This window comes from Babylonia areolata, chromosome 1 (genome assembly GCF_041734735.1).
Source record: "Babylonia areolata isolate BAREFJ2019XMU chromosome 1, ASM4173473v1, whole genome shotgun sequence".
In the NCBI taxonomy this organism is placed as follows: domain Eukaryota; kingdom Metazoa; phylum Mollusca; class Gastropoda; order Neogastropoda; family Buccinidae; genus Babylonia; species Babylonia areolata.
Window position 1 is genome coordinate 70,324,218 of NC_134876.1, and position 27,805 is coordinate 70,352,022.

Below are 27,805 nucleotides of genomic sequence, written 5' to 3' on the forward strand. Positions count from 1 at the left end.
CAGCCATACTCCGTTTTCGGGGTTGTGCATGCTGGGTATGTTCTTGTTTCCATAACCCACCGAACGCTGACATGGACTACAGGATCTTTAACGTGCGTATTTGATCTTCTGCTTGCATATACACACGAAGGGGGTTCAGGCACTAGCAGGTTTGCACATATGTTGACCTGGGAGATCGTAAAAATCTCCACCATTTACCCACCTGGCGCCATCACCGTGATTCGAACCCGGGACCCTCAGATTGACAGTCCAACGCTTTAACCACTCGGCTATTGCGCCCGTCATCGTGCACCCTGCCGTTGACATGACCATCAGGCTGACCCTAGAGCAAGCCCAGGTAATTCGCAGTGCATGTCGCTACCCAACCCGTGAGCACGCCACCGTTTTATATTGGTCATGTGTACACACACACACACACACACACACACACACACACGAAGTGAAGGCACTGTCATGTCTACACACACGATGACCCGTCAGTCACCGATACTGGTACGGAAACTAGTAATAATCATAATGATAATAATAATAATAATACATAATTTTTCTATGTCGCGATATCGAGCACCAGTGCTGCTCAAAGCGCCGTACATCATCCAGCCGACTACAAACATGCCTTAAAAAACACTTCGACAGCTCTCTGCCAGCAAAAAACATACAATGTGTTCATATATTTATGTATTCGTGCATGCGGGCCCGTCTACGTGTGTCTGGTTGTGCGCGCGTGTACGTAGGAGCGTTAGTTTTTGTAAAAGCACACCTCAGAAATGAATACGATGATAAAAACTATTTAGTAAATAAGGCTCAGATTAAAACAAAATGCATTTCATAGAACAAACACACACACACACACACACACACACACACACACACACACACACACACACACACACACACACACACACGTGCGCGCACGCTAACATTAAATATCAACTGCACTTAGAACTAATTGCACAGGCATTAAAATGTTTCTTACATAGAATTCTGTTCGGCCATACAAACATGCATGCACACTTACGCACGCGTACCGGAACAGCGTACCATCACACACACACACACACACACACACACACACACACACACACACACACACACACACACATGTGGGGATTAAGAATAACCAGATAGAAAAGGGACATCACATCTAAGACCAAACAAAATAAAATACACAATGCATTAAAAAAGGATAACAAAAACACTTGTACGAAGGTACCTGCTTACCAACATACTTTGGTTTAACTGCTCTGCCCAGAACAAGACTACTTACGGAAAAGGTAAGTTTTCAGAACTGACTTAAAAGAATGTATATCAGAGGCATTTCTAAGAGATGAAGGAAGAGAATTCCACACTTGTGGAACCTGAGCATTTCAGATTAGTCCTTGGGACTATAAGCAGCTTTCCTTAATGTTCTGTGCGGTTCGTAAGTTTCCAGTACAGAGGAGATATACAATGGAAGAGACTTGTCAAAATGTTTGAAGGCGGGTGTTGCTAACTTATAGTGAATGCGGGACTCAATTGGAAGCAAGTGTAACCGATTCAGCAGAGGTGTAACATGATCAGATTTCTTTTTGGCGAGAACCAGTCGTGCAGCATTGTTCTGAGTTTTCTGTAATCTGTTGATGGAGGAAGATGGTAAACCTGCAAGAGTGGAATTGCAGTAATCCAGTCTAGACAGGACAAAAGAGGAAACCAATTGAGCCATATTTTTCTCTGTTATGTAGGGTCTGACTGAGGCTAGCCTTCGGAGATGAAAGTTACATGTGCGACACAAGAATGAAATTTGGTCGTTCATTGTCGAGGTTTGATCAACATACACACCATATACACCTAGTACCCTCAATGAAACTCCAGTGTTTTGACTATTCGCCTGTACCCCTCCCCCCTTACCCCCCATCCCCACCCAAGGGCAAAACGGTAAGAAGAAAAACACTAACAATGACAAAATCCATACTAGCGTTATGTTTAGAAATGGGTCTGAGTCGATTTGTTTTCGTCTGCTGGTTGAGAAGAAAAACAAAACCGTTGCGAGAATGAAAGACGTCAGAGTTATGTCTGACAAACATTAACCTGATCCCTCAGCAGGAAAGTCACTGAACTTCCTGTCGGTGGAAAAAAAAAAGTTATCACACTATTATGTTTGTCAACAGGTCTGTCGCGTTCCACATTATCATTGAAAGGTCTGTTTTGTGTCTCACTGAGCTCATCCGGCATTCCTAACGCGGGCATAGTTTTCCATCCTGAAGGATCTCTCGTCAATAAACAGCTTTCCGACGGGTAATGTCGGAACGTTGACCCCATATAGCATGCTGCTGGTTTCATTGAAGCAGGGATGTAACCAGTCATACGGTCATTCACCTGAATGCACCCCTCACCCCCACAATACACACACACACACACACACACACACACACACACACACACACTATTCTCTCCCTCTCACCCGGTCGAAAGATGTTAACTTCTTGAACATTTTCTTATGTAGCGTCTGTGTTATTTCTTTCTTTTGGTGCCTTTGTTTCTTTTATTCCTTCTTCCTTTCTCTCCTACTTCATTTCTTTTCTGTTGTTCCACGATTTGATGTGTATCTTTTGACAAAATTTCGCACGTTGATTTCATTTTCCATGATCCCGTTTCAGGTGATACTTGAAAACTTTGACACTTAAAAGAAACCATTCAGCAAGCCAACTCGAAAAACAAAGGGAAACACTTTTTTTTCCTTTTTTTTTTTCTTCTTCTTCTTTTCTTCTTTTTTTCTTTTTTCTGTTTTAATTACTGCTGCTTGGTGCCTTTCCATAGTAAGGCGTAACCAGGCAAATGATGCGAACGTTATCAGCTGGAAGGCTGTTGCAACATTGCTACATTGTTCCCGGCCCAGGGTCCCTACCCATTCCATCTACCTGTCACCAGCCTGGATTGTAAAGGACTGCATTGCATTTATTTTACCCTCACCCCACCGTGATGATTGACAGTCATACGATTCAAATCAAATTGTGCCCCGACTGTAACAAAAAGAGCGAGAAAAGAAAAAAAAACAGAGAAAAAAGTCAGATAGAAACCAAATGTACAAATTTGAATCAAAATGACCCCTTTTTAAGGAAAAAAAAGAGGCCAGTTCAGAAACAGGAATCTTTCAGTCAGATTAGAATAACAGCTTCCATCCTTTGTCAGGGTTGCTCCTAACAAAGGACGGAAGCAGCAAAGCAGAAATAAGAATTCGCATTGGCACAGCCACCGCAGCCATGACCAAACTGAACAGAGTGTGGAAAAGTAACATCCGATTCTCCACAAAATTCAAACTCTACAAAGCCCTGGTGGTCTCCATTGTACTGTATGGTTGCGAGGCATGGACACTGACGGCCGAAACTGAAAGGAAGATCCAGGCCTTCGAGAACAAATGCCTGAGGAAGCTCCTTCAAATTTCCTGGATCGAGCACAGGACCAATGAATATGTACGGAGCAGAATTAAGAACCTTGCTGGACCTCAGGAACCTCTCCTTTCAACTGTGAAGAGACTCAAGCTGATATGGTTTGGGCACAACACTCGACACACCAGTCTGTCCAAAACAATCATGCAAAGCACCATCGAGGGCGGGAGAAGAAGCGGAAGACAACGGAAGAACTGGCATGAGAACATCAAACAATGGACCGTGAGCTGCTGCCGGCGGCTGCTGACAGAGACAGATGGAGAAGGGAGGTTGCGTCTGCGGTCCTCAGGTTTCCCCCAACGACTACTTTGTAGTTATGGGCCTGAGGTGAAGTGAGGTGAGAAGTGAGGAGATCAACAGAAAAAAAATATATTGTTCTTGTTGCGCCATGGCAGAATCGTTCAGCCGTGGGACCTCTGATCCAGTGGTCACCAGTGAACAGGGATCATGTCCCCGTTTCGGCATGGTGTTGTGTCCTGGGGAAAGGCTTTTTACTTCCTGACTCAAGCCACTTGTCAATGTGTACCTGACCCCGGTTGGGCAAGGTTAAAACGGCGGCTGTGACTCCCACGTTTTCTCGTATACACGCTTGGGCTTTTACGTGTATGACCATTTTTACCCCCGCGATGTAGGCAGTCATACTCCGTTTTCGGGGAGGGGGGTGCATGCCTGGGATGTTCTTGTTTCAATAACCCACCAAACGCTGACATGGAATCCAGGATCTTTAACGTGCGTATTTGACCTTCTGCATGCGTATACACACGAACGGGGCTCAGGCACTAGCAGGTCTACACACATCTGTTGTGCTGGGAGATCGGGAAAATCTCCACCCTTTATTTGTACCCAGCAGGTGCCGTTACCGGGATACGAACCGGGCACCCTGAGATTGAAAGTCAAACGCTTTAACCATTCTGTTGATGCGCCCGGTCCCCGGTCATCTGAGAGCCACCTTTGATCTCTGTGGGTCCAGACTGAAGTGCAGACGTGCGCATGCGTCGTGTGTTGTTTTGAGAGAGGCATACAAACGGAAACCTGTACTCCCCCCGCCCCCCCGCCCCCCTCCATAGTCAATGGAAAGAGAGACAATGACAATGACAAATGTTTTATTAAGGGTAGAATGGATAAGCTGGAAGCTTCTTTGCACCATGCCCTCACACACGCATGCACATACATACGCACAATATAATAAATGAAATAAGTGTGAGGGAAAGAGAAGGTTGCTGTGTGTGTGTGTGTGTGTGTGTGTGTGTGTGTGTTTTCCACCATAGGAATCTGAAACGTAAACTGGTTTTACGATGTTGGTTACATACCTCACACGTACACGGGTGTCTCTGCCTGTTTCCCTTCATTGAAATCAGAGACACAAAGCACCGCATCTCACTGTCTGTCTGTCTGTCTCTCTCTCTCTCCTCGAATAATATATCTCCCCCGTCTCCCCGTCTCTCTCTCTCTCTCATTTATTTCATTTTCCCCTTTCCAATACATTTGATGAGGGTTGGGATTTCGTTTAGTTTGTTATGTTGGTTTTTCTTTTATTCTTTCCTTTGTTGTTTGTTTGTTTTGTTGTTGTTGTTGTTGTTGTGGATGTTTGTTTTGTTTTTCTCATCATCGATCGACTGCATGCTAGAACGAAAGTATTGATCAGTGGTTTCACCTTTGGTCTGCCCAGATGCCACATCTTTCCTTCGCCCTTAACCTCCCCCCGCCTCCTCTCCCTCTCCTTCTCCTTCCTCATCACCCCTACCTCCACCCCCCTTCCCCCTTCTCCTCAGTAACCCCCACCATCCCCGCCCCCCTCACCTTCCACCACCACCACCACCACCGTCACCACCCTCAGCGCCACCCGACCCAGCCCGTTTGTTGCCATGGCGGCAGTGACGTCACCAAGGCCGTTGTGATTTCTGGACACACAGAGGTTGTGGAGGGGGAGGGGGTAGGGGTGTGGTGGTGGAAGGGAAGATGGGGATGGCCACATAGTCTGGTCACGAGCCCTCACCTCAGTCGTCGGCACTTCACTGCAGGCGTTGCCTCATCACCGACTGGATTTCCTGTTGGTTCTGCCGGCACGCATTCGAAAACATTGATACCCCTCCCCCCCCCCCCACCCCCACCCCCGTGCATTGCCACGAGCGTCTGTGTGTACTCTCACACAAGCGCGCACGTGTGCATGTACACACGGTCTCTGTCTCTGTCTCTGTCTCTCTCTCTGAAAAAAAAGCATTATTTTGCTTACTCTATTACCCTCAGAAAATAAATTTTATTCAATTCAATTTTCTCTTTCTCTGTGTGCGCAAGCGTACATTGACAAAGGTACGGAGATGTACGAGCGCAGCACACACTGATACAGACAGAACCCCGCATGCACGCACACTCTAAACCGACGACGACAGCGGAAGAGGGGGATGGTGGGGACGGACCCAGGGGGGAAGGAGTGTGTGGGGGCGGGGGGGGGGGGGGGGTCTACGGCGTGCAGGTGAATAACATGTTTTCAGTGTCTGTTTTTACAAAGATTCCGTGAAAACTCCGGCCCTGATTTTGTCGATGGAATTTATAGGATACATCGTGCGAGAGAGAGAGAGAGAGAGATTTAAATTTTCATAGTGAGAGAGTCCACGCGCGTATGAAAACTAGTCTGAATGATAAAGAACCACAAAAACAATGAAAAAGTACAAAGAAGAAATGATTAATTATATCGTGTCCGAATATTGTAATTCAACATGATAAACAAAGCGTGACCCAAACGCTTATTTCAATAAAGTGAGTTGGTTTGGTGAAAAAAAAACACAAAAAACGTGTCATTGACAAGTATCTTCTCAACTTGAATGAAGAAAAAAACAAGGTACTTGTCTTATAAATGGAAACATGGATCACTGTCCGTCCTGGCTGGAGATCCTAACTCGCTCAGTACGGCCAGTCCTCTCTTCTCCTTTACCCCCTCGGATGTCCAGTGGGTGTCTCAATGACCCAACCTTTAGCTTCGGTCGTCAGAATTGTGGTATTCTTTGCCAACATTCACCTCTTCAGTATAAGAGCCTTCCGCTTGCAATATTTTGATGGTGGTAATTGGGGTGAAACGCTGTTAACGTCGTCTCTTTCGCCGTTCGTATGGAGAGAATTAATGGATGTCAGGGGAAGGGCAAGTCAAAGGTGTGCATGTACTGTGTACTGGTGGTCACGTCAGCGGTTTTATATCTTAGCAAGTGCAGGGATGTGAGAGCTGTGCGGGAACACGTAAATGCGATTTTCCATTTCACTGATAGAAAAAAATCAAAACAAAATATGAAACCTGTCAGCTGGGCGTGATTGCGGCAGAAAATCCCCAGGGACCATCCCTGAGATCTGTGCAAATCCGGAGAGAAAATGGGGGAGGGATTTTTTTGAGGGGGGGTTTCCTGAGTTTTTCTTTCCTGCTTCTTGTATTATTGTGTACGTGTTTTACACCACAATTTTGTTTCTAATTAGATATAATAAAGATATTCATCGGCGATGATTACTCATTGACATGGGGGGAAAACTGAAGAGAGGGAATGGAATGGTGGATGCAGGTTCAGGCGCTTTCTCTGCCTTAATGAAATGACATTCCGTGGATGCTTCTGAAGACTCATAAAGCATCTGCTTCTGGCCATTGTCTGGACGTAATCAAGTATTCTGTATTGCAGTGCACATTTCCGGCTTACTGTGGGGTGTCCATAAATATGTTTCATTCTGGGACTTTAAAAAAAAATAGAATACAGTCCCCTACCACCACCATGGGTTTTTGAGTAGTTACTAGTCCCCATATAACCATGTTCCCCTGCCGTCAGTGTGCACAACTATAATGTGTTAAGGTTCTGGCTGCACTACACGAACACCAGTCGGCAACATTAACTTTTCGTTGGTTCGACGGGCAACCATGAGAATCTGAGTACTGGGTTTAAGACAAGTTTTGTCTTTTGTTACATTCTAACCTTTTCTTCCCTTTCCCTTTCCTGAGTGCTCACAGAACTGGTACGTCTTTCATGGGTATGTTCCAGCCTTGAAAGAGGTTCCTGCCCAATTATGGGAGCTGTTCTTTGTTCGTATGGGAATGCTCCTCTTTGGCTGGTACTGAAGACAGCACAACATGACACAACGAGCACGTGAAGCAGATATTTAGCAGGACTGGAGACAATACAACACTGTTTATCAAAATGTATCACCGCTGGAGTGTGGATTGTCTTTCCATCATTGAATGGCTGTGTTTTCCAAAACCCTGATTGCGCAGACATATCATCTCAGAACTGGGGTTGTCTGTTTACAATGTTAAAGGTCTTGTCGACATTTCTCGAAAAATGAAGTCAATAAAAAAACATGTTCATAGGTCCGGAATCCCTGTCTATATGTGTGCTTGCGCGTGTATCCCTGTGTTATATACTACAGTAGGTGTGTGTGTGTGTGTGTGTGTGTGTAGACACACACCAGACCCGAGGCACTGAGGTACCTCTCTATGTGTTTCAGACCCCTACATGAAGATCACCCTGGTTCACTTAGAGAAGCCCATCAAGTCCAAGAAGACGTCCATCAAGAAGAACACCATCGACCCGGTCTTCAACGAGTCTCTGTCCTTCAATGTGACACCCCAGCAGCTGGACAACACGTCGCTGGTGGTCACCGTCTGGGACCACAACTCCAAGAGCAAGGACGACTTCGTGGGCCGCATCGTCCTGGGCCGCTACGGCACCGGCCCTCACGAGTTCACTCACTGGAACCGCATGCTGCAGTCGCAGAGGTCCCCGGTGGCGCAGTGGCACTCTCTCCGCTCCCGTCAGAACTGCGACCAGGTTTCTCCGGCTTCTATCGCCGTGCCCTAGGTGCAGGAACGTTGGCGGGAACTTTTTTGTCACGAGATTAGTTGGGTGGTCCGTGACAGGTGATTGGCCCGGGGCTGATGCAGCGAGAAGGAGAGAGGTCATTTCAGAAGCTGCAGGACTGAGGTTCAGGGAGCCAGACCATCTGTTGAAGAACAAGTCAAGTCCCCAGTCTGCCTGCCGTTCCATGCTGTGGCTGTGGTGTTGTCCACAAAACATGTGATGTATTATGTTCCTGTGCCCAAAACCTGCTTTTGGAGTGACACTTTGTAGCTAATGAATCCAGTGAGGTGTGCTCCCGTAATGTTCCTGTCGTAGGCTCTATTCCCTCCTTGTCGCAAATTTTATTTCTGCAGACCCCATGTAGATGAGTAAACAATCACCCTGAAAATGAATGTCGGTGCAAAGAAATCGCAGTGACGTTTCTGTGACAGGTGAGATAACTGGGCAGCTTATAATACAAGTCCCAAAGACTAACCTGTAGATAGACTGAAAAAACATTTATTTGTTTATATGACACACTCTGGATTTGTTTATTTTGTGGCTTATTTTCTGTTTTATTTTGTATTTACATGTGTTGGGATCAGTTATGTTTTTTAATGGTGTACAGATTTAAGTAGTGATAAAAACACCATCCATATTCCTCAGTAGAACAGTCTTATGTTTTGTCTTCTGCAGTCACAACCCATAACACATGCAGACACAACCATGCACAAAGAATGTTGTTTCTGGATTTGAAATGTTACTTCACTGGCTTTAAGTCCAACTGAATGTGTTCTGTGTGGTACCACATAATACTATTAAAAATACTTTGCAAAAACTATGGTCAGCACACAAACAGTCAAAGAGAAAGCAGTACAGAAACATTTCCAGACACATACACACATGCATACAAAAAGCACATGCTCATACATATACACACATCAGTGAGCCCACACATACATACACACATGCATGTATGTACTAACACACATGAGAACAATACAACTGTACAACTGCAAATCCACACATATATATGCACGCACATAATCATGGATGCTTACAATACATTCACATGTGTACGCGCATGCTTTCACACAGATATGCTGTATGCCTATTTCATTTGTCAATTTCAAGTCAATATCTTTTCCATTCTTGTTGTAATTAGCTTTGCCAGCTGTGACCTGAGCTATTGATTTGAAATTGGAGTGGTTTAACGACACAGCTCTGAGCATCTCTGTGTGGTCTTCCGTGGTCATCCTGTCTGCACGGCATTTCACATGTTAGATGTTGTTCATCCAGCTTGTCAAGCCATTAGAAATGACTGGGAGTGATCAACTTTTTGTGTCAAAACTTTTATCTTGTACTGTTTTTATATGATAGACTGCATATTGATTATTTATACACTTTCTATTTTGTTGCTATGAGAAGTTTGCCCAATCTCCTGTAAAGCATGTTTTGATATGACTGACTCCTTTAGACATGTTTTGTTACAAAAGAATAATTTTAGCTTCAGTTCAGTGTTTTGATGTCCCCACAAATTGTGTATTAATGTTTATGTTACCCCATGTAAAAGGATATATTTAGCAACTGATTGGAGATATACGGTTGCAGAAACTGTGTTCACATTATGGACAAGCTTCAAGTGTGTGCATATGCTTCAGATAACAAAAGTAAATTTCAATTGAACTTCTAAAAAGAAAAGTTTTTTTTCTTTATTACAATAGGTAACTGTCTTATTTGTATGTGTGTACTACTGTTTGTGCACTTTAAATCTGTACACACACACACACACACACACACACACACACACACACACCATGATATAGTATTTTGTTGTACAAATAATCCGCTTGTGCATTTAGGTGTGTAGTACTAAATACTATAAATATGTATTTTTAACACGCAAAATGTATTATGTTCAAAATTGTGTGTGCCCAGTGAAAAGAGATTATTGTGATCATTTGACATTAATCTGACCAGAAACTGTTTTATAACACGCTTTTGTTAACATACATGTCTGCCATAAACCAGAACGTATTCTCTTGATGGTGTTTATGTTTGACCACAGGTATAAATCCTTACAGTTTGAGTCCATGGTGGATGGCTAAGCATTGCAAAGATACCTGGTCAAGTCATAAAACTTTGGCACATATAATGATGCATGCAGTGAATTCCCACAGATGGTTATTGTGTGTTTTGTACTTTCTTTCATATGTTTGTGTACTTGCTGTACAGAAATACAGTCCACTGCTTCTCACAGATCAGGTATTCCAACTTTTGTCTACCGGTAGTCTTTTTTATAAAGGAGTGTTAAATGCCTGTCCATCAGATTCTGTTAGTTGTTTGTGCTGCCAAAAGTTTTAAACAAAAAGATGGTTTAGATTATTTTTGTGAAGTTTGTCTTTCCCATTTAAGAAAGTTATATTTGTAGTCATTATTTTCCAAGAATAAAACCCGCTTCTAATAAATATTTTCTCAGATTATGCCTGTCTGCCAGAGTGTGTGTGTGTGTGTTTGTGTGCACATGTTCCTCTCTCTCTGTGGGTAACATGTTTATTTGCAGAACAGCGGGCACATGTCTTGCTGTGACTGTGTCCAGAACTGAATACACATGTAGGAGCTCAATAATGAATAAATACATATCTAAGAAAGAGACATAAAATAAATCAAGCACACATAACATTCTTTCTGGTCTTCTGGATGGGATGATAAACTGAGGACCTGTGCGTAGCTTGCACCCAGTGCATGTAAAAGAACCCAAGGCAACAGAGTTGTCCCTGACAATATGTAGAAAAAATTCACACCGATAACAAATATATACAGGAAAACAAGGGGAAGGGGGGAGGATAAATGGCTGGCGTCAAATTATGGCAATGCACTCTTCTTGCAATGGAGGTTGTTCCAAACTTCAGTACACATTTTCACTGGTGACCTTGCCCCACACACTATGTTCATGGTGTTTAAAACAATATGTTTACTTTACACACTATGTTCCTGGTATGTAGAACACTATGTGTACCTTACACACTATGTTCTGGTGTGTGGAACACTATGTACCTTACACACTATGTTCCTGATGTGTTGAACATTATATGTACCTTACACACTATGTTCCTGGTGTGAAGAACACTATGTACCTTACACACTATGTTCCTGGTGTGTAGAACACTATGTACCTTACACACTATGTTCCTGGTGTGTAGAACACTGTGTACCTTACACACTATGTTCCTGGTGTGAAAAACACTATGTACCTTACACACTATGTTCCTGGTGTGTTGAACATTATATGTACCTTACACACTATGTTCCTGGTGTGAAAAACACTATGTACCTTACACACTATGTTCCTGGTGTGTAGAACACTATGCGTTGCTGCCATCAGCTTGCAGCAACATTTTCCGGCCACAATAAAACCCATAAGACCACACCACTAAGAAAATATTCTCTCAAAGCCATCAACCAACACTGCGCATCAACAAAGTCTAAAGAGCTGTTCAGTTTAATCATTCCTCTGACAGTCAGTTGTGGGCACCCCTTCACAAATGCACATGCCCTCTCTCTTGTATCCCACACAGTGCTGACTTAACAAAGTACAAAACAACACCGTTCCATGATCAATCACAACACTAACCTTAACCTTTCTCTAGCTTTTTTGCGTGTGTGCTCATGATTGTTTCAGGCTGCTACCTAAAAATGACGCCTGAAAACAATGGACGAAGAAGGAAAGTTCAGTTCAATGAGATTCTTGAAGTTTCCAAGCCGCAAGTGCTAAAAACCTGGTCTGAGATGTAAGAATACTACTAAACAGGTTTGTTTCATCTTCAGAGCTGCATTTTTCTTCCAGAATTGCAGGTGACAGTTCCTGAAAACGGTTAACAAAGCAACACAGTTGTTGATGATTCTACAGTGCGGTGACATCTCCTCTGCTGAACTGGTCAACACAGCGCAGGACGCAGTATGCTGGTATGCTCTTCCAAGAACAGCGTCAAACGTACTTAAAGAGGAACGTAAGAGCAAGGTTCAGGCATCCAGAGGATGTCGCCAGAGCAGTTGTCTGCCCCTGCAACATCAGCAGACTTCCAGTGCCCTGTACTCACGACTCCGTGAATCCAGACTGAGCCATGTGCATAGACAGCTACAGTCGTGTCTTCCTAGAAACTGAGGAACTACACTTACTTACTTATCACTGATTTAATATCAATGAGTCTATGTACGCTGGTCAACAGACCTTGATGCTTATAATGTCCTTTGCAGACTTACAGACTTGGGTTACTGTGCAATCGCCATGTTTTGCAAATTGATCAAAGATTCATCTGTCTTACCTTGAAGTAATGAAGAAGAAGAAGAGAAAAGAAAGAAAAACAACACCAAAGAAAGCAAATGATCTTCCTGGCCACACCAAATGTAACATGGACTCGAAGCATTTCTCTCTGGGTGAGACCCAACTGTAAAAACACAACAACAAAACATGAAAATTCAAAACCCACATGGCAGGAAAAGATTCATTCACATTCACAAGTCACATAAACTGTGGTTCGGACATCAAACACAAATGTCAAGGACGAAATCACAATCACTGCCCATTTGGAAAGGCAAAACAGAAGCGAATTATTAGTCACTGGTAAAGCCAGTCTGTCTTTCTGAGGACATTTCTGACCAGTTCTTAATGCACTTCACAGGTGACTGTCTTTTTGTTGACTGTGAAGGAAAAACAACAACAAATCATAAAGAAAAAGGCAACAAAGAAAATAACAAATCAAATGAAAACAAAGATGAAACAGGCACTTATTCACACACAATGTACAAGCTATCATGTCAAGAAGCGTGGCAGTCCTATAAGCTGAAGTGGAATTCTTTCTGGAGAAAGCTTATTGGCTGGTACATGTCAGCCATGTAGAGCATAGGAAAAGATATGGATCTGACACATACAGTTTTGTAAAATCATCAGTGGGGGATCCAACCCCTGATTATTTTGTTTTAAAGAAGAAACAAAATTCTCACATGCAGAAATCTATGGTAGCAGCATGAGAGCTTTCAGTCTCAAGACTTTTGTCAAGCAATACTTGTTAGGAAAGTGCACAGTGGTCTACTTCAAACTGCTGGATTAAAGTCTAATTCAGACTGTTCAAACTGTCAGATAAAAGTCTAGTTCAGACTATCAGATGAAAGTCTTGGTAGAACTGTCAGATAAAAATATTGTTCAAACTTTCACTCATTTAAGATGAAATTCTAGTTCAGACTGTCAAATGAAAGTCTAGTTCAAATGTTGGATGAAAATATAATTCTAACTGTCAGACAAAAGTCTAGTTCAAACTGTCTGACAGGTCTAGTTTTAACTGTCTGACAGAAACCTAGTTCAAACTGTCTGACAAAGTCTAGTTTTTGTCTGACAGAAAGTTAAGTTCAAACAAACAACCTGAAGGAAGTCAAGTTCAAAGTGTCTGACAGCAGTCTAGTTCAAACTGTTCAAACTGCCTGACAAAGTCTCAAGACAAAAATGAAATGCTGCCCACAGCTAAAACCACTGAACTCTTCAGGTGAAAGAATGTTTCATCTTTTTGACCAATTTCAATAGGACTTCTCTCCATGCAGTATTTTGATTTGGTTATCGCCATGCATCCCTACCCCTTCATGCCACGTTGACTGCTGTCACAATCAAGTAATGAGAGGAATATATATGTATGCCTATGGATCAGGGTAACACTTCACACTACAGCACACAGCTCCAAATACACAAGCCACAACACACATTCACTAGACATGGTAATACTGCCAAACTGCATAAAATGACTTGAGCCAGATGTTGCAGACAGAAGCCGTACTGCCCAAGGCATGGAGCCACAGAGGAATGTTATGGGACATCTGCCAGCTGCAGTGCTGAAGCGAATAAAAGCTAGAAGCCAATCCACGAGGTCAGGAGGATCCAAAGCACCTAAGAACACAGGAACTGAAGATGTAAAACTGACCAGTTGCCATGACAGTCCCGAGGTCCAGAAATGCTGCCACCCACTCTCACCTGCATGTATAATTCCTGCTTTCCTCGATCTGATTACCTGTCCCTAGTGGACATAAAAAAACATCACTGCTCTCTCTCGCATGCCACGTTGCAAAGGACTCCTTGCTGCTCTGGTGCATGCTTAAGAGATCTCAAATAAAACAAAACAGTTCTTCACCAGCGTGACTTAAATGACCCCATCCAGGCAGTAGTCTGTGACAGCTTTTCACTTTCCACTTCTTTCTTCTTTGTGGAACACATTCTGCACATAACACCGGAACATGTCCAACAGTGTGGAAGAAAAAGGGGGTGGGCCCATCTGTTAGAGTTGATGGCACATATAAACTGTTGCATTCTGGCAACTCGAGGGCAGGTAAGAGGGCTGAGACGACAGAGGTGCTTTCAGAAGAGCTGCCACTTGCCCAAAATGGCGTCCTTGATAGCTTCTACGTACTGCGCAGGAACCCAGTAGATCCAGTAGCGGGAGGCTTCTGTTGGTCCTAGCTGCAACCCCTGCAATCACCAGGCCAACAGAGGCAGTGAGGAAACAACATTAACAGAAATTATTCCTCAGAGACAGTGAGGAAACAACATTAACAGCAAATGTTCCTCAGAGACAGGAAACAACATTAACAGCAATTGTTCCACAGAGACAGGAAACAACATTAACAGCAATTGTTCCTCAGAGACAGTGAGGAAACAACATTAACAGCAACTGTTCCTCAGAGACAGGAAACAACATTAACAGCAACTATTCCTCACAGACAGGAAACAACATTAACAGCAATTGTTCCTCAGAGACAGGAAACAACATTAACAGCAATTATTCTTCAGAGACAGGAAATAACATAAACAGGAACTGTTCCTCAGAGACAGGAAACAACATTAACAGGAACTGTTCCTCAGAGACAGGAAACAACATTAACAGCAACTGTTCCTCAGAGACAGGAAATAACATAAACAGGAACTGTTCCTCAGAGACAGTGAGGAAACAACATTAACAGCAATTGTTCCTCAGAGACAGGAAACAACATTAACAGCAATTATTCTTCAGAGACAGGAAATAACATAAACAGGAAATGTTCCTCAGAGACAGGAAACAACATTAACAGCAATTGTTCCTCAGAGACAGGAAACAACATTAACAGCAACTGTTCCACAGAGACAGGAAACAACATTAACAGCAATTATTCTTCAGAGACAGTGAGGAACAACATTAACAGCAATTGTTCCTCAGAGACAGGAAACAACATTAACATCAATTATTCTTCAGAGACAGGAAACAACATTAACAGCAATTGTTCCTCAGAGACAGGAAACAACATTAACAGCAACTGTTCCTCAGAGACAGGAAACAACATTAACAGTAATTGTTCCTCAGAGACAGTGAGGAACAACATTAACAGCAATTGTTCCTCAGAGACAGGAAACAACATTAACAGCAACTGTTCCTCAGACAGGAAACAACATTAACAGCAATTGTTCCTCAGAGACAGGAAACAACATTAACAGCAATTGTTCATCAGCGACAGGAAACAACATTAACAGCAAGTGTTCCTCAGAGACAGGAAACAAAACAACATTAACAGCAATTATTCTTCAGAGACAGTGAGGAAATAACATTAACAGCAATTGTTCCTCAGAGACAGGAAACAACATTAACATCAATTGTTCCTCAGAGACAGGAAACAACATTAACAGCAATTGTTCCTCAGAGACAGGAAACAACATTAACAGCAATTGTTCATCAGCGACAGGAAACAACATTAACAGCAAGTGTTCCTCAGAGACAGGAAACAACATTAACAGCAATTATTCTTCAGAGACAGGAAACAACATTAACAGCAATTATTCCTCAAAGACAGTGAGGAAATAACATTAACAGCAACTGTTCCTCGATTGCAGACTACAAAATCTGAGTGAAATGTGTTGATCCACTGCTGAATTCTAATAAAGAGGAAACAAGCATAAACGTGAATGGAAAAGAAGAACAAAACAACAACAGCCATATCCAGTCTGAAGTTAACCTGATGAGCACAATCCTCTGGCTCCATCCTCGGGGAGGGGGGGGGGGGGGCGAGGGGGGTTTCGGTCATGTGACTGAAAATATGAGTTTCTTCTAGACTGCTACAGCAAACATTTTCTGAATTCTTCATCTTAGCATTTTACATGATATGACTGGAGAAAACGAAACTGAATACCTTTCGTTTTTCATTTCACTCATTTTGATTTCTTATGCGTGTGAACACATCCAGCACAGAGAGAAAGAGCGAGACATTGAATGGGGAAAATCAGAGGAGAAATAAGAAAAAAAAATGGAAAGAAAGGAACATAGTGAAAGTAGGTTAAAAAAAAATGTTCAGAGGATGGTGTGTGTGCTGTCTATATTCTCATAATGTTGAGCATGGTACACTTTTTGGTTTTTCTTCATTGAAAAGAATTTTTCCTGTCACAGCAGCAGTGAAACAAAACTTGCATGAAATACTGTTCGTAAAAGACCAACATAATTTATCTCCACCAAAGTATTAGTAGCATGAGGAGTACTAACCATTAGATGATAGTCTTCATGACCATCGATCGGCTCGCTGACCACCAGTTTGATGGAATTCATCGGAATCTTGTCGGTTCTCTCTGTCAACAAAACATTCCTTTCATCACATACTGTTCTCTCTGTCAACAAAACATCCCTTTCATCACATACTGTCTGTTCTCTCTGTCAACAAAACATCCCTTTCATCACATACTGTCTCTTCTCTCTGTCAACAAAACATCCCTTTCCTCACATACTGTCTGTTCTCTCTGTCAACAAAACACCCCTTTCATCTTGTATGTTCTCTCTGTCAACAAAACATCCCTTTCCTCACATACTGTCTGTTCTCTCTGTCAACAAAACACCCCTTTCATCTTGTATGTTCTCTCTGTCAACAAAACATCCCTTTCCTCACATACTGTCTGTTCTCTCTGTCAACAAAACACCCCTTTCATCACATACTGTCTGTTCTGTCAACAAAACATCCCTTTCCTCACATACGGTCTGTTCTCTCTGTCAACAAAACATTCCTTTCATCTTGTATGTTCTCTCTGTCAACAAAACATCCCTTTCATCACATACTGTCTGTTCTGTCAACAAAACATCCCTTTCCTCACATACTGTCTGTTCTCTCTGTCAACAAAACATTCCTTTCATCTTGTATGTTCTCTCTGTCAACAAAACATCCCTTTCATCACATACTGTCTGTTCTGTCAACAAAACATCCCTTTCCTCACATACTGTCTGTTCTCTCTGTCAACAAAACATCCCTTTCATCTTGTATGTTCTCTCTGTCAACAAAACATTCCTTTCCTCACATATGGTCTGTTCTCTCTGTCAACAAAACATTCCTTTCCTCACATACGGTCTGTTCTCTCTGTCAACAAAACATTCCTTTCATCACATACGGTCTGTTCTGTCTGTCAACAAAACATTCCTTTCATCACATACTGTCTGTTCTCTCTGTCAACAAAACAGTCCTTTCATCACATACTGTCTGTTCTGTCAACAAAACAGTCCTTTCACTACATACTGTCTGTTCTCTCTGTCAACAAAACATCCCTTTCATCACATACTGTCTGTTCTCTCTGTCAACAAAACATTCCTTTCATCACATACTGTCTGTTCTCTCTGTCAACAAAACATTCCTTTCATCACATACTGTCTGTTCTGTCAATAAAACATTCCTTTCATCACATACTGTCTATTCTCTCTGTCAACAAAACATTCCTTTCATCTTGTATGTTCTCTCTGTCAACAAAACATTCCTTTCATCACATACTGTCTGTTCTCTCTGTCAACAAAACATTCCTTTCATCACATACTGTCTGTTCTCTCTGTCAACAAAACATTCCTTTCATCTTGTATGTTCTCTCTGTCAACAAAACATTCCTTTCATCACATACGGTCTGTTCTCTCTGTCAACAAAACATTCCTTTCATCACATACTGTCTGTTCTCTCTGTCAACAAAACATTCCTTTCATCACATACGGTCTGTTCTCTCTGTCAACAAAACATTCCTTTCATCACATACTGTCTGTTCTCTCTGTCAACAAAACATTCCTTTCATCACATACGGTCTGTTCTCTCTGTCAACAAAACATTCCTTTCATCACATACTGTCGATTCTCTCTGTCAACAAAACATCCCTTTCACTACATACTGTCTGTTCTCTCTGTCAACAAAACATCCCTTTCATCTTGTATGTTCTCTCTGTCAACAAAACATCCCTTTCATCACATACTGTCTGTTCTCTCTGTCAACAAAACATTCCTTTCACTACATACTGTCTGTTCTCTCTGTCAACAAAACATTCCTTTCATCACATACGGTCTGTTCTCTCTGTCAACAAAACATTCCTTTCATCACATACTGTCTGTTCTCTCTGTCAACAAAACATTCCCTTTCATCACATACTGTCTGTTCTCTCTGTCAACAAAACAGTCCTTTCATCACATACTGTCTGTTCTCTCTGTCAACATCCCTTTCATCACATACTGTCTGTTCTCTCTGTCAACAAAACATTCCTTTCATCACATACTGTCTGTTCTGTCAACAAAACAGTCCTTTCACTACATACTGTCTGTTCTCTCTGTCAACAAAACATCCCTTTCATCACATACTGTCTGTTCTCTCTGTCAACAAAACATCCCTTTCATCATACTGTCTGTTCTCTCTGTCAACAAAACATTCCTTTCACTACATACTGTCTGTTCTCTCTGTCAACAAAACATTCCTTTCACTACATACTGTCTGTTCTCTCTGTCAACAAAACATCCCTTTCATCACATACTGTCTGTTCTCTCTGTCAACAAAACATCCCTTTCATCACATACTGTCTGTTCTCTCTGTCAACAAAACATCCCTTTCATCACATACTGTCTGTTCTCTCTGTCAACAAAACACCCCTTTCATCTTGTATGTTCTCTCTGTCAACAAAACATCCCTTTCATCACATACTGTCTGTTCTCTCTGTCAACAAAACACCCCTTTCATCTTGTATGTTCTCTCTGTCAACAAAACATCCCTTTCATCACATACTGTCTGTTCTCTCTGTCAACAAAACATCCCTTTCATCACATACTGTCTGTTCTCTCTGTCAACAAAACATTCCTTTCACTACATACTGTCTGTTCTCTCTGTCAACAAAACATTCCTTTCATCACATACTGTCTGTTCTCTCTGTCAACAAAACATTCCTTTCATCACATACTGTCTGTTCTCTCTGTCAACAAAACACCCCTTTCATCTTGTATGTTCTCTCTGTCAACAAAACATTCCTTTCATCACATACTGTCTGTTCTCTCTGTCAACAAAATATTGTTTTCCTCACATACTGTCTGTTCTGTCAACAAAACATCCCTTTCATCACATATATTCATCACAGATAAAAGCACCTTTACTTAATTGCAGTCCTGTCACAAACCAGTCTCCAAATCATTGAAGTCCTATAGCTTTTTTGCAAGTTTTTTTTTTCTGAAGTATAAAAATCAATTAAATATGCTGCTGTGGTGACTGATTTCTCAATCACATCCTGTCCATGCTGGGCTTGCTGTGTGTATCAGACCATTAACTTCAACATGTGTCATTGCAGTATCTGCCTATCCACGCAGGAGAATCACCCATCTCACTTCCAGCCTCGATACAAATTGGCCTTGTGATTCTGCCTGATGTCTGATTTAGAAATGAAGCCCTATGCCCCTTGCCTTATTGGATACTGATGCATATAGTATTGGTTAGATTAAAAGGTATTCCTAGCTCACTGTTTCTGAAATGGAAAGAAAAAAGAAATGTTTGTGTTGCTCCACAAAGTGGCCAGATCATCTTCAACTGGGAACAACACAGACTGATTACCATGCAACTTTAATGTCTCTGAACTCTAGTGCTGATAGGAGGAGGAGTAAACATGCCTGTCAATGTACCTGACAGATGTTTAGCTCAAACTGTTTGACAAAAGTCTAGTTCAAATTGTCCAACAGAATCAAACCCGATAGCCTAACCACCTAAGCAGGTGCCTTAACCACTAGGCCACTTACCTTTAGTTCCTATCCACACCTGGTCGGCCTCCAGTTTGAAGGTGAGGCGTACCTTGTTGCCAGACTTGTTGTACATGCCTGACAAGGGTGCTGGAGGCAGAGGCTCTCTGTGGTTTTTGATGCCAGGTAACACATCGTCAGGCTTTCCGTACTTGTCCAACACCTTCTTATGCACCTAGGTCAGAGAGATGTCCACCATCAACAAAAAGATGTTCCAAATACCGACAGGTATTGTCCAGCAGGGAACAAAAACATGCGTCACATAGATGGATGTGCTGGTCGAATGGCTAGAGCGCTGGATTCTTGCCGAAGTTTCCTGAATTCAATCTCCAGTTTTGGTGCACCTGGTGCTTTATGGATGGAGATTTTCTCACCTCCCAGGTCAACATTTTTGCAGACCTGTTAGTGCCTGAACCTTTCGTGTGTATTGCACACACAGAAGATTATACACGCACATTAAAGAGATCCTGTAATCCATGTCAGCGTTCAGTGGGTAATGGAAATAAGAACATACTAAGTATGCACACCCCCAAAAACAGAGTACGGCTGCCCACATGGCAGGGTAAGATAAGAAAAAAAAGAACAAAAAAAGGTCATACACATAAAAAATTTAAATGTCTGTATGAGAGTGTGTGTGTGTGTGCATGACTGAAACCTGGCTGACACAGGCAACTGCTGATGAGCACCCAAAGGCAGCTTTGTCAGCTCTACCCACGTTGGCAGCCTAATGTGCAAATGACACCGTGTTTGTAAGCACGTAGAGCTTGGTCTCTGAATAAGGATAGGTGCTGTATGAGCATCCATATCATAGCAACAGGTATTTGACTGACTAAATCTGTTTCTAACAACCATCGCTTTAGAAAGTGTTTAAAATGTGTTGACTGTCCAAGGGAAATTACACATCAGCTACTTAATGCACAAACCCAATTTTCATCACAATTCAGAGTATTCCACAGACATCTAAAAGGAATTACATTGTGCTCTTAAATTAAACACACACAATGATATGCCAAGGAAAAAAAATCTGTGAACCAACACCAAACTTTTAAAAGAATATAATCCACTTTTACAAACTATGATGCTTCTGTCTTAAACTTTCTTTTCCCCAAATCAAAATCTTTATCTGACATATCTAACTTAGACTTCTTCCAGGTCTAAATAATCACTGTATGTCAAATGCTAGTCTTTCACAATCAGTCAAATTTCTATCCCTAAGCACAGCAGGAAATTCTTGAGGTTGAAAGTATCACTGACAATCAAAGGGGCATAACTGTTCTTATTGAAAATATATACTTAATTATTCCCCTTTTTTCTTCTTTTTTTTTTTTCCTGACTAAGCGCATTGGGTCACACTGCTGGTCAGGCATCTGCTTAGCAGATGTGGTGTAGCATATATGGATTTGTCCGAACGCAGTGACACCTCCTTGAGTAACTGAACTGAACTGTACTCCCCATTGCTGCTTGCCATAGTGACATATTGCAGCCAGATGAGAAAAGAAAAAAAGGGGGAAAATGAACAAATAAATATAAACAAAAAGAAAACTATATAAATAAAATAAGAAAAACACTGGAAATGTCAGTATTCATGACACAAAATAGCTGCAAAGACTACAAGGTCAGTGCTCAAAACATAAAATTAAACCGATAAGAAGAAACAAAAAATTTTAAAAAGAGACAGGAAAGACAGTGGCAGAGATAACTTGAACTTCACACACTAATCATACTGAAAAGACAGAGATGTCCTAAAATGACTGCAATGAATAAAAAGGACAATTTTTGCCCACAAAAAATCATAATCAGGATTCCATCACAGTGCTACACTACCATTTTTTCTGCCTGCATTTGTTTTTCTATCAAAGTGAATTTTTCTCAAGAATTTTGCCAGGGACAACTTTTTGTTGCCATGGGTTCTTTAACATCCAGACCACCACTCAAGGTCAGCATCCAGACGACGACTCAAGGTCTAGTGGAGGGGGAGAAAATACTGCTGGCAACTGTGGAATTTGAACATGTGCGCTCAGATTCTCTTGTTTCATTGGCGGATGTGTTACCCCTAGGCCACAATTCCACATAATATAATACGAACATCACAAAATGACCACTACATGTACCTTTTGTTGTGACAGGGGTTCTTTAGACACAGTAGCTTTGGTTTCTTCTTTCAGTTCTTTTTCCGAGGGGGCCGTGACGGACAGAACGTCATTCAGTGTGGACCCCACCACCATGATCTTGGCACCCTTGGTGACCTTCAGTTCACGCAGCGTCTGCTGGTCCTTGGCAAGCCCTGCAAGCCACATAAATCATGCCCAGTGGTCCTTGGCAAGCCACATAAATCATGCCCAGTGGTCCTTGGCAAGCCACATAAATCATGCCCAGTGGTCCTTGGCAAGCCACATAAATCATGCCCAGTGGTCCTTGGCAAGCCACATAAATCATGCCCAGTGGTCATTAGCAAGCCACATAAATCATGCCCAGTGGTCCTTGGCAAGCCACATAAATCATGCCCAGTGGTCCTTGGCAAGCCACATACATCATGCCCAGTGGTCCTTGGCAAGCCACATAAATCATGCCCAGTGGTCCTTGGCAAGCCACATAAATCATGCCCAGTGGTCATTAGCAAGCCACATAAATCATGCCCAGTGGTCCTTGGCAAGCCACATAAATCATGCCCAGTGGTCCTTGGCAAGCCACATAAATCATGCCCAGTAGTCCTTGACAAGCGACATAAATCATGCCCAGTGGTGCCTGGCAAGCAAAGAAAAACATAAATTATGCTGAGCGGTCCTTGGCAAGCCCAGCAAACCACAAAAATCATGACAAGCAGTCCTTGGCAAGCCACAAAAATCATGACAAGCAGTCCTTGGCAAGCCACAAAAATCATGACAAGCAGTCCTTGGCAAGCCCGGCAAACCACAAAAATCATGGCAAGCAGTAATTGGCAAGCCCACCAAGCCACAAAAATCATGACAAGCAGTCCTTGGCAAGCCACAAAAATCATGACAAGCAGTCCTTGGCAAGCCACAAAAAATCATGACAAGCAGTCCTTGGCAAGCCCAGCAAACCACAAAAATCATGACAAGCAGTCCTTGGCAAGCCACAAAAATCATGACAAGCAGTCCTTGGCAAGCCACAAAAATCATGACAAGCAGTCCTTGGCAAGCCACAAAAATCATGACAAGCAGTCCTTGGCAAGCCCGACAAACCACACAAAAATCATGACAAGCAGTCCTTGGCAAGCCACAAAAATCATAACAAGCAGTCCTTGGCAAGCCCGGCAAGCCACAAAAATCATGACAAGCAGTCCTTGGCAAGCCTGGCAAGCCACAAAAATCATGACAAGCAGTCCTTGGCAAGCCCGGCAAACCACAAAAATCATAACAAGCAGTCCTTGGCAAGCCACAAAAATCATGACAAGCAGTCCTTGGCAAGCCCGACAAACCACACAAAATCATGACAAGCAGTCCTTGGCAAGCCACAAAAATCATAACAAGCAGTCCTTGGCAAGCCACAAAAATCATGACAAGCAGTCCTTGGCAAGCCCGGCAAGCCACAAAAATCATGACAAGCAGTCCTTGGCAAGCCCAGCAAGCCAATTAAATTATGCTGAGTGATCCTTGGAAAGCCCTGCAAGCCACATGTATACTGAGAGGTGTGAGCAAAACAAAAACAAGGATTTGATTGCAGTATAAGGGTCTTCTGTCATGTGTGGTTTCATGGTGGCTTGACCTACATAGCTCCCTGAGGACTGACAGAGCTTGGACAGGCCTGGGTGTGGCTGTGTTTGGGGAATGATCAGAATGTAATGCCAATGACTGTCGGAGTGGCTATGAAAGATATAGGAGTTAAAAAAAAAAAAAAAAAACTGAAAAAAAAGAATCTTTGTTAATAAAGTAGTTCAAAATGATGCTTTACCTCTGTACATTATTTTCTGCATCTGTGGGGGAACACCTGTAACACACACACACACACACACACACACACACACACACACACACACACACACACACACAGATTTTAAAACACACACACACACAGATTTTAAAAAAACTATCATCAATATTATTTCAATTATATCATTTAAATCAAACATGTGTGCAAGAATAAATTCTTTTCTTTTTTTTCTTTGAAAAATCATTCACGGTGATCAATTTATGAACAAATCAAAACAAAATACATACACTGTCACAAACACTTCATATATTTCAATCCATAGCACTCCATACAAAAATGGATTTTGGATAGGTGCAAAAAACATCCATAATTAGACAACCTTTTCCTCCCTGAAAATTACACATCATTATGACTAAACAAACAGCATGTTCCAGTAAGAGTGTTTCACTACTGTGTGCACACGTTCATAAACATGATCAAACCAATACAAAACAGTTCAACGCATGAAAAATTAAACCCCCTCCCCACATAAAAAACAGAAAAGTAAGTACAATTTATGTGTGAACAAAAAATTACAACAATCTTTTTTTTCATGAATTGTGAATAAAACCATATACATTTAAATTTGAAAAAAAATGTTAATATGATTTTCATTCAAAATGGTTTGTTTTTTCTTTAACAGTAAATACAACAACTGTCTCTTCAAGACGGAACTGCACAAATACTGTTAATGTTATTGTCATTAAATAACTTCTTTTGTGTGAGTCTCATTCAGTATAACAATGTTTATACAACACTTTTTAAACATCACAGTGTTACATACATGTACATACTCATTTAAATTACCTTGACAACACCAATAACACAATACAAATACTAACCTGTTAAAATCTGAGTCTTGGCTTTCAACTCTTCAATTGTTGAGTCTAGTTGCATGGAAACATCAAATTTTTGTTTGTTGAATATTACTTTGAAGTCTACTGTCTCTGAAGAACTAGTATCTGCAACAACAAAATATCTATGATTACAACAAACATACATATGACTGTGTAATTATTCTCATCTTCTTACACTTTGTATGTGGGATAGCGGGGTCAAAGTAATAAAAATGGACATTATCTATGTCACTGCTACCACGAAGATGAACATCCAGCAGCAAAGTTAATGCTAGTAAAGAGGTTCTTATGTTGTGATTATCATCTTACCATATGAAGCAACTTGATGATTTCTCTCTTGATACTATCATGGTTATTTAAAATTAGGGTAAGCTAGATCAGTTCTCTCTGTCAATATAATGGTGATTCTTATCACGTTCAAAGCAAGTTTGAATGCTTATTTGAATATTTTTCCATCAAGTATATCACTGTATGTATATTTAATTTGGAACCAAGCATTAACACAATATATGATAGATTTCACACTCTGACTCATTATGTTCTTTGCTTCTTTTGCTTCTTTTATGTGTCATCTACAGGAAAAAGATATACAGTCAAACATAAAACTGATGACAGTGTAACATATCCAGAAACGAAACAAATCTATACAAGACAGACATTTGCCTCTGAAGACTAAGTAACAAATCCACCCTCCATCTACTCTGTTTCTCCCAACATTATTCCACCTTCAATCTACCCTGTTTCCCCTAGTTCACCATTCAACTCCCTACTTCTCTCCTACCTTTTAAATAATAACATTTAAATGTGAAAATTAATACTTGAACAAAATGCTACAGCACAAACAACAAAATGCCACACGCTTTAACAAAATGCTACAATTACTAGTATACTGTGTGATGGGACATCAAATAAAGTTCTTCCTCCAAACACATCCATGCACAGATCCGGTACAACTACAAGCCACTTGCCTGTTTCCTGTGCCACAATGTTGCCCATGTCAGAGGTCATGCATGAGACACCAGCGCCCTCTGGCACTGTCACAGGCGCCTGTTCTGCAGGACCACCTTCACTGTCAGCGGTGCAAGCCACAGGTTTGGATTCCACAGCACCATCCCCTGCTGCGCCAGTGTCAACGGATTCTGGATGCATAAATATTTCAATAAAATCTCATTACTTTCATTGTTATCTGTGTCTAAATTACTCTCATGCAATACACCCACTACAGCTCAAGAGTATTATGCAGCATTACTAAAACAGCACTATAAGTCTATATCACATTATCATACTATTGTGCACAAAATGCATCACTGCTGCCCATTCATTTAAATCCAAATCAATGAACAATTCAAGCTGTTGTCAAAACTGTATTTTCTCAAGGAAATGACAGTCATGTGCATGGCAGCATCAAGAGAGTTTACCTTGTTTTGGTCAGAATCCAACACAATTATAAGAATCATCAGAAAAAGGATTAACAAGTTTCCAGTCTGTCATTATCTCTTGTGTGTGTGTGTGTGTGTGTGTGTGTGTGTGTGTGTGTGTTTGTGTGTGTCTCTTCAATTTATCAACCAAATCGATTGGTTTCAATGTGTGTGTGTGTGTGTGTGTGTTCAGTCAGGGGTCAGTGGGCTGGAAGAGGTAATTATTACTGCCTCACTGATGTTCATCAGATTGTCCAGGTTTCAATCAGTCTTTCATACTATAATGTTTAACATTTGACAAACATTCTTTTGTTACAGTTAACTTGGGTTCAACTTCAAGTGAATGAGATGATACGTGTTACTTTGACTTGGTACATTCAGAACACAAAACAACAGCAAAGTAATGAATCAAAGAACTTTACACAGCAATCACATATCTAAACAGTTTACATGAAAAAGTAGGCCCCGTTTTGACTTCTTTTTTCTTTTTTATACTGATATATATGTATATGTTAAAGCCCCTGAAATGAGGAAACCGAAACTCAGGTTAGACATTAAACTGACAATTTATTTAAGTCGTTAATCCTGGGATCCTGAGAAGAAAATGTAAATAATCTCTCTCTTTTTTTCTTTTTCTTTTCTTTTTTTTTTTTTTTTTTTTAACTAAAAAAGGCAACTGGGATTGGGAAAATAAAAGTCGATCTGGGTGCAGCGCAAAGAAACATGTGATGATGCGTATGGGTTCCTGAGCACAAAATTAACATTAAAATGTGGCATCCAGATACGGGGCACGCCAAAGTGTGACTTCTTTTCTTTTACGTGCCTTTGTATTCCGAAAGCACGACAGAATTTATAAGAAAACAAGACACACGCACCTGCTTCGGTCGCCATTGTTGATGTTGACAAGAATTTCTGTGACTTACTGAATGAGATCATTCAAAGGGAGGGCACAAGCCTGTGCAGTTTCGATTCAAAATATTACGTGTCAATACTTTCGTTTTCTCCCGCACCGTCCAAGAGTGACAGCTGGAATAGATGTATCTGTGTGTCTAGCCCATAAGCTCCATACAAGTATTATGGAACCAAAATTGTAAGCAGCCTATATTGTAAACAGTCTTTATGAAGCGAATATTTTTAAGACATTCTGAGTGGGCAGAAAACCACGAACAAAAACAGCAAAATACGTCAGAATCAGGATCAGGGTGTGTACGTCGCAGAGGCCATCGTCACAACGGAACTTGGGAGAGCGCATGCAAAAAACAAAAACAAAAAAAAAAACTGCTCCTGTTATTGATGGGAAAC

General features: G+C 41.5%; 2 protein-coding genes across 2 annotated transcripts in view; one reads left to right on the forward strand and one right to left on the reverse strand.

Annotated features, from left to right (window-relative positions):
- The window catches only part of LOC143286664 (synaptotagmin-17-like), a 53,546-nt gene extending 40,948 nt beyond the window's left edge, over nt 1-12,598 (forward strand). The window contains exon 4 of the mRNA XM_076594302.1: nt 7,902-12,598. Coding sequence (XP_076450417.1) covers nt 7,902-8,254 — 353 coding nt within the window. The 3' untranslated portion in view covers nt 8,255-12,598. The remainder of the gene's footprint in view (nt 1-7,901) is intronic.
- LOC143286670 (ubiquitin domain-containing protein UBFD1-like) lies at nt 11,715-27,450 on the reverse strand. The gene is made up of 8 exons (XM_076594308.1): nt 27,379-27,450; nt 26,054-26,224; nt 25,071-25,190; nt 24,211-24,246; nt 22,410-22,582; nt 20,299-20,473; nt 16,780-16,862; nt 11,715-14,744 (listed from the first exon to the last, which is right to left on the reverse strand). Exons 1-8 carry the CDS (start codon nt 27,437-27,439, stop codon nt 14,634-14,636), a joined length of 930 nt encoding a protein of 309 aa, XP_076450423.1. The 5' UTR covers nt 27,440-27,450; the 3' UTR covers nt 11,715-14,633.
- Nucleotides 27,451-27,805: the final 355 nt, after the last annotated feature.

Excerpts from the sequence above, each read along its gene's own strand:
- LOC143286670 (XM_076594308.1), bottom strand. The coding sequence starts at position 27,439 with ATGATCTCATTCAGTAAGTCACAGAAATTCTTGTCAACATCAACAATG. Across the intron at positions 26,225-27,378 it reads AACAATGGCGACCGAAGCAG|AATCCGTTGACACTGGCGCA; the intron begins GTGCGTGTGTCT and ends TTATGCATCCAG. Across the intron at positions 20,474-22,409 it reads AACCCCTGTCACAACAAAAG|GTGCATAAGAAGGTGTTGGA; the intron begins GTACATGTAGTG and ends TCTCTGACCTAG.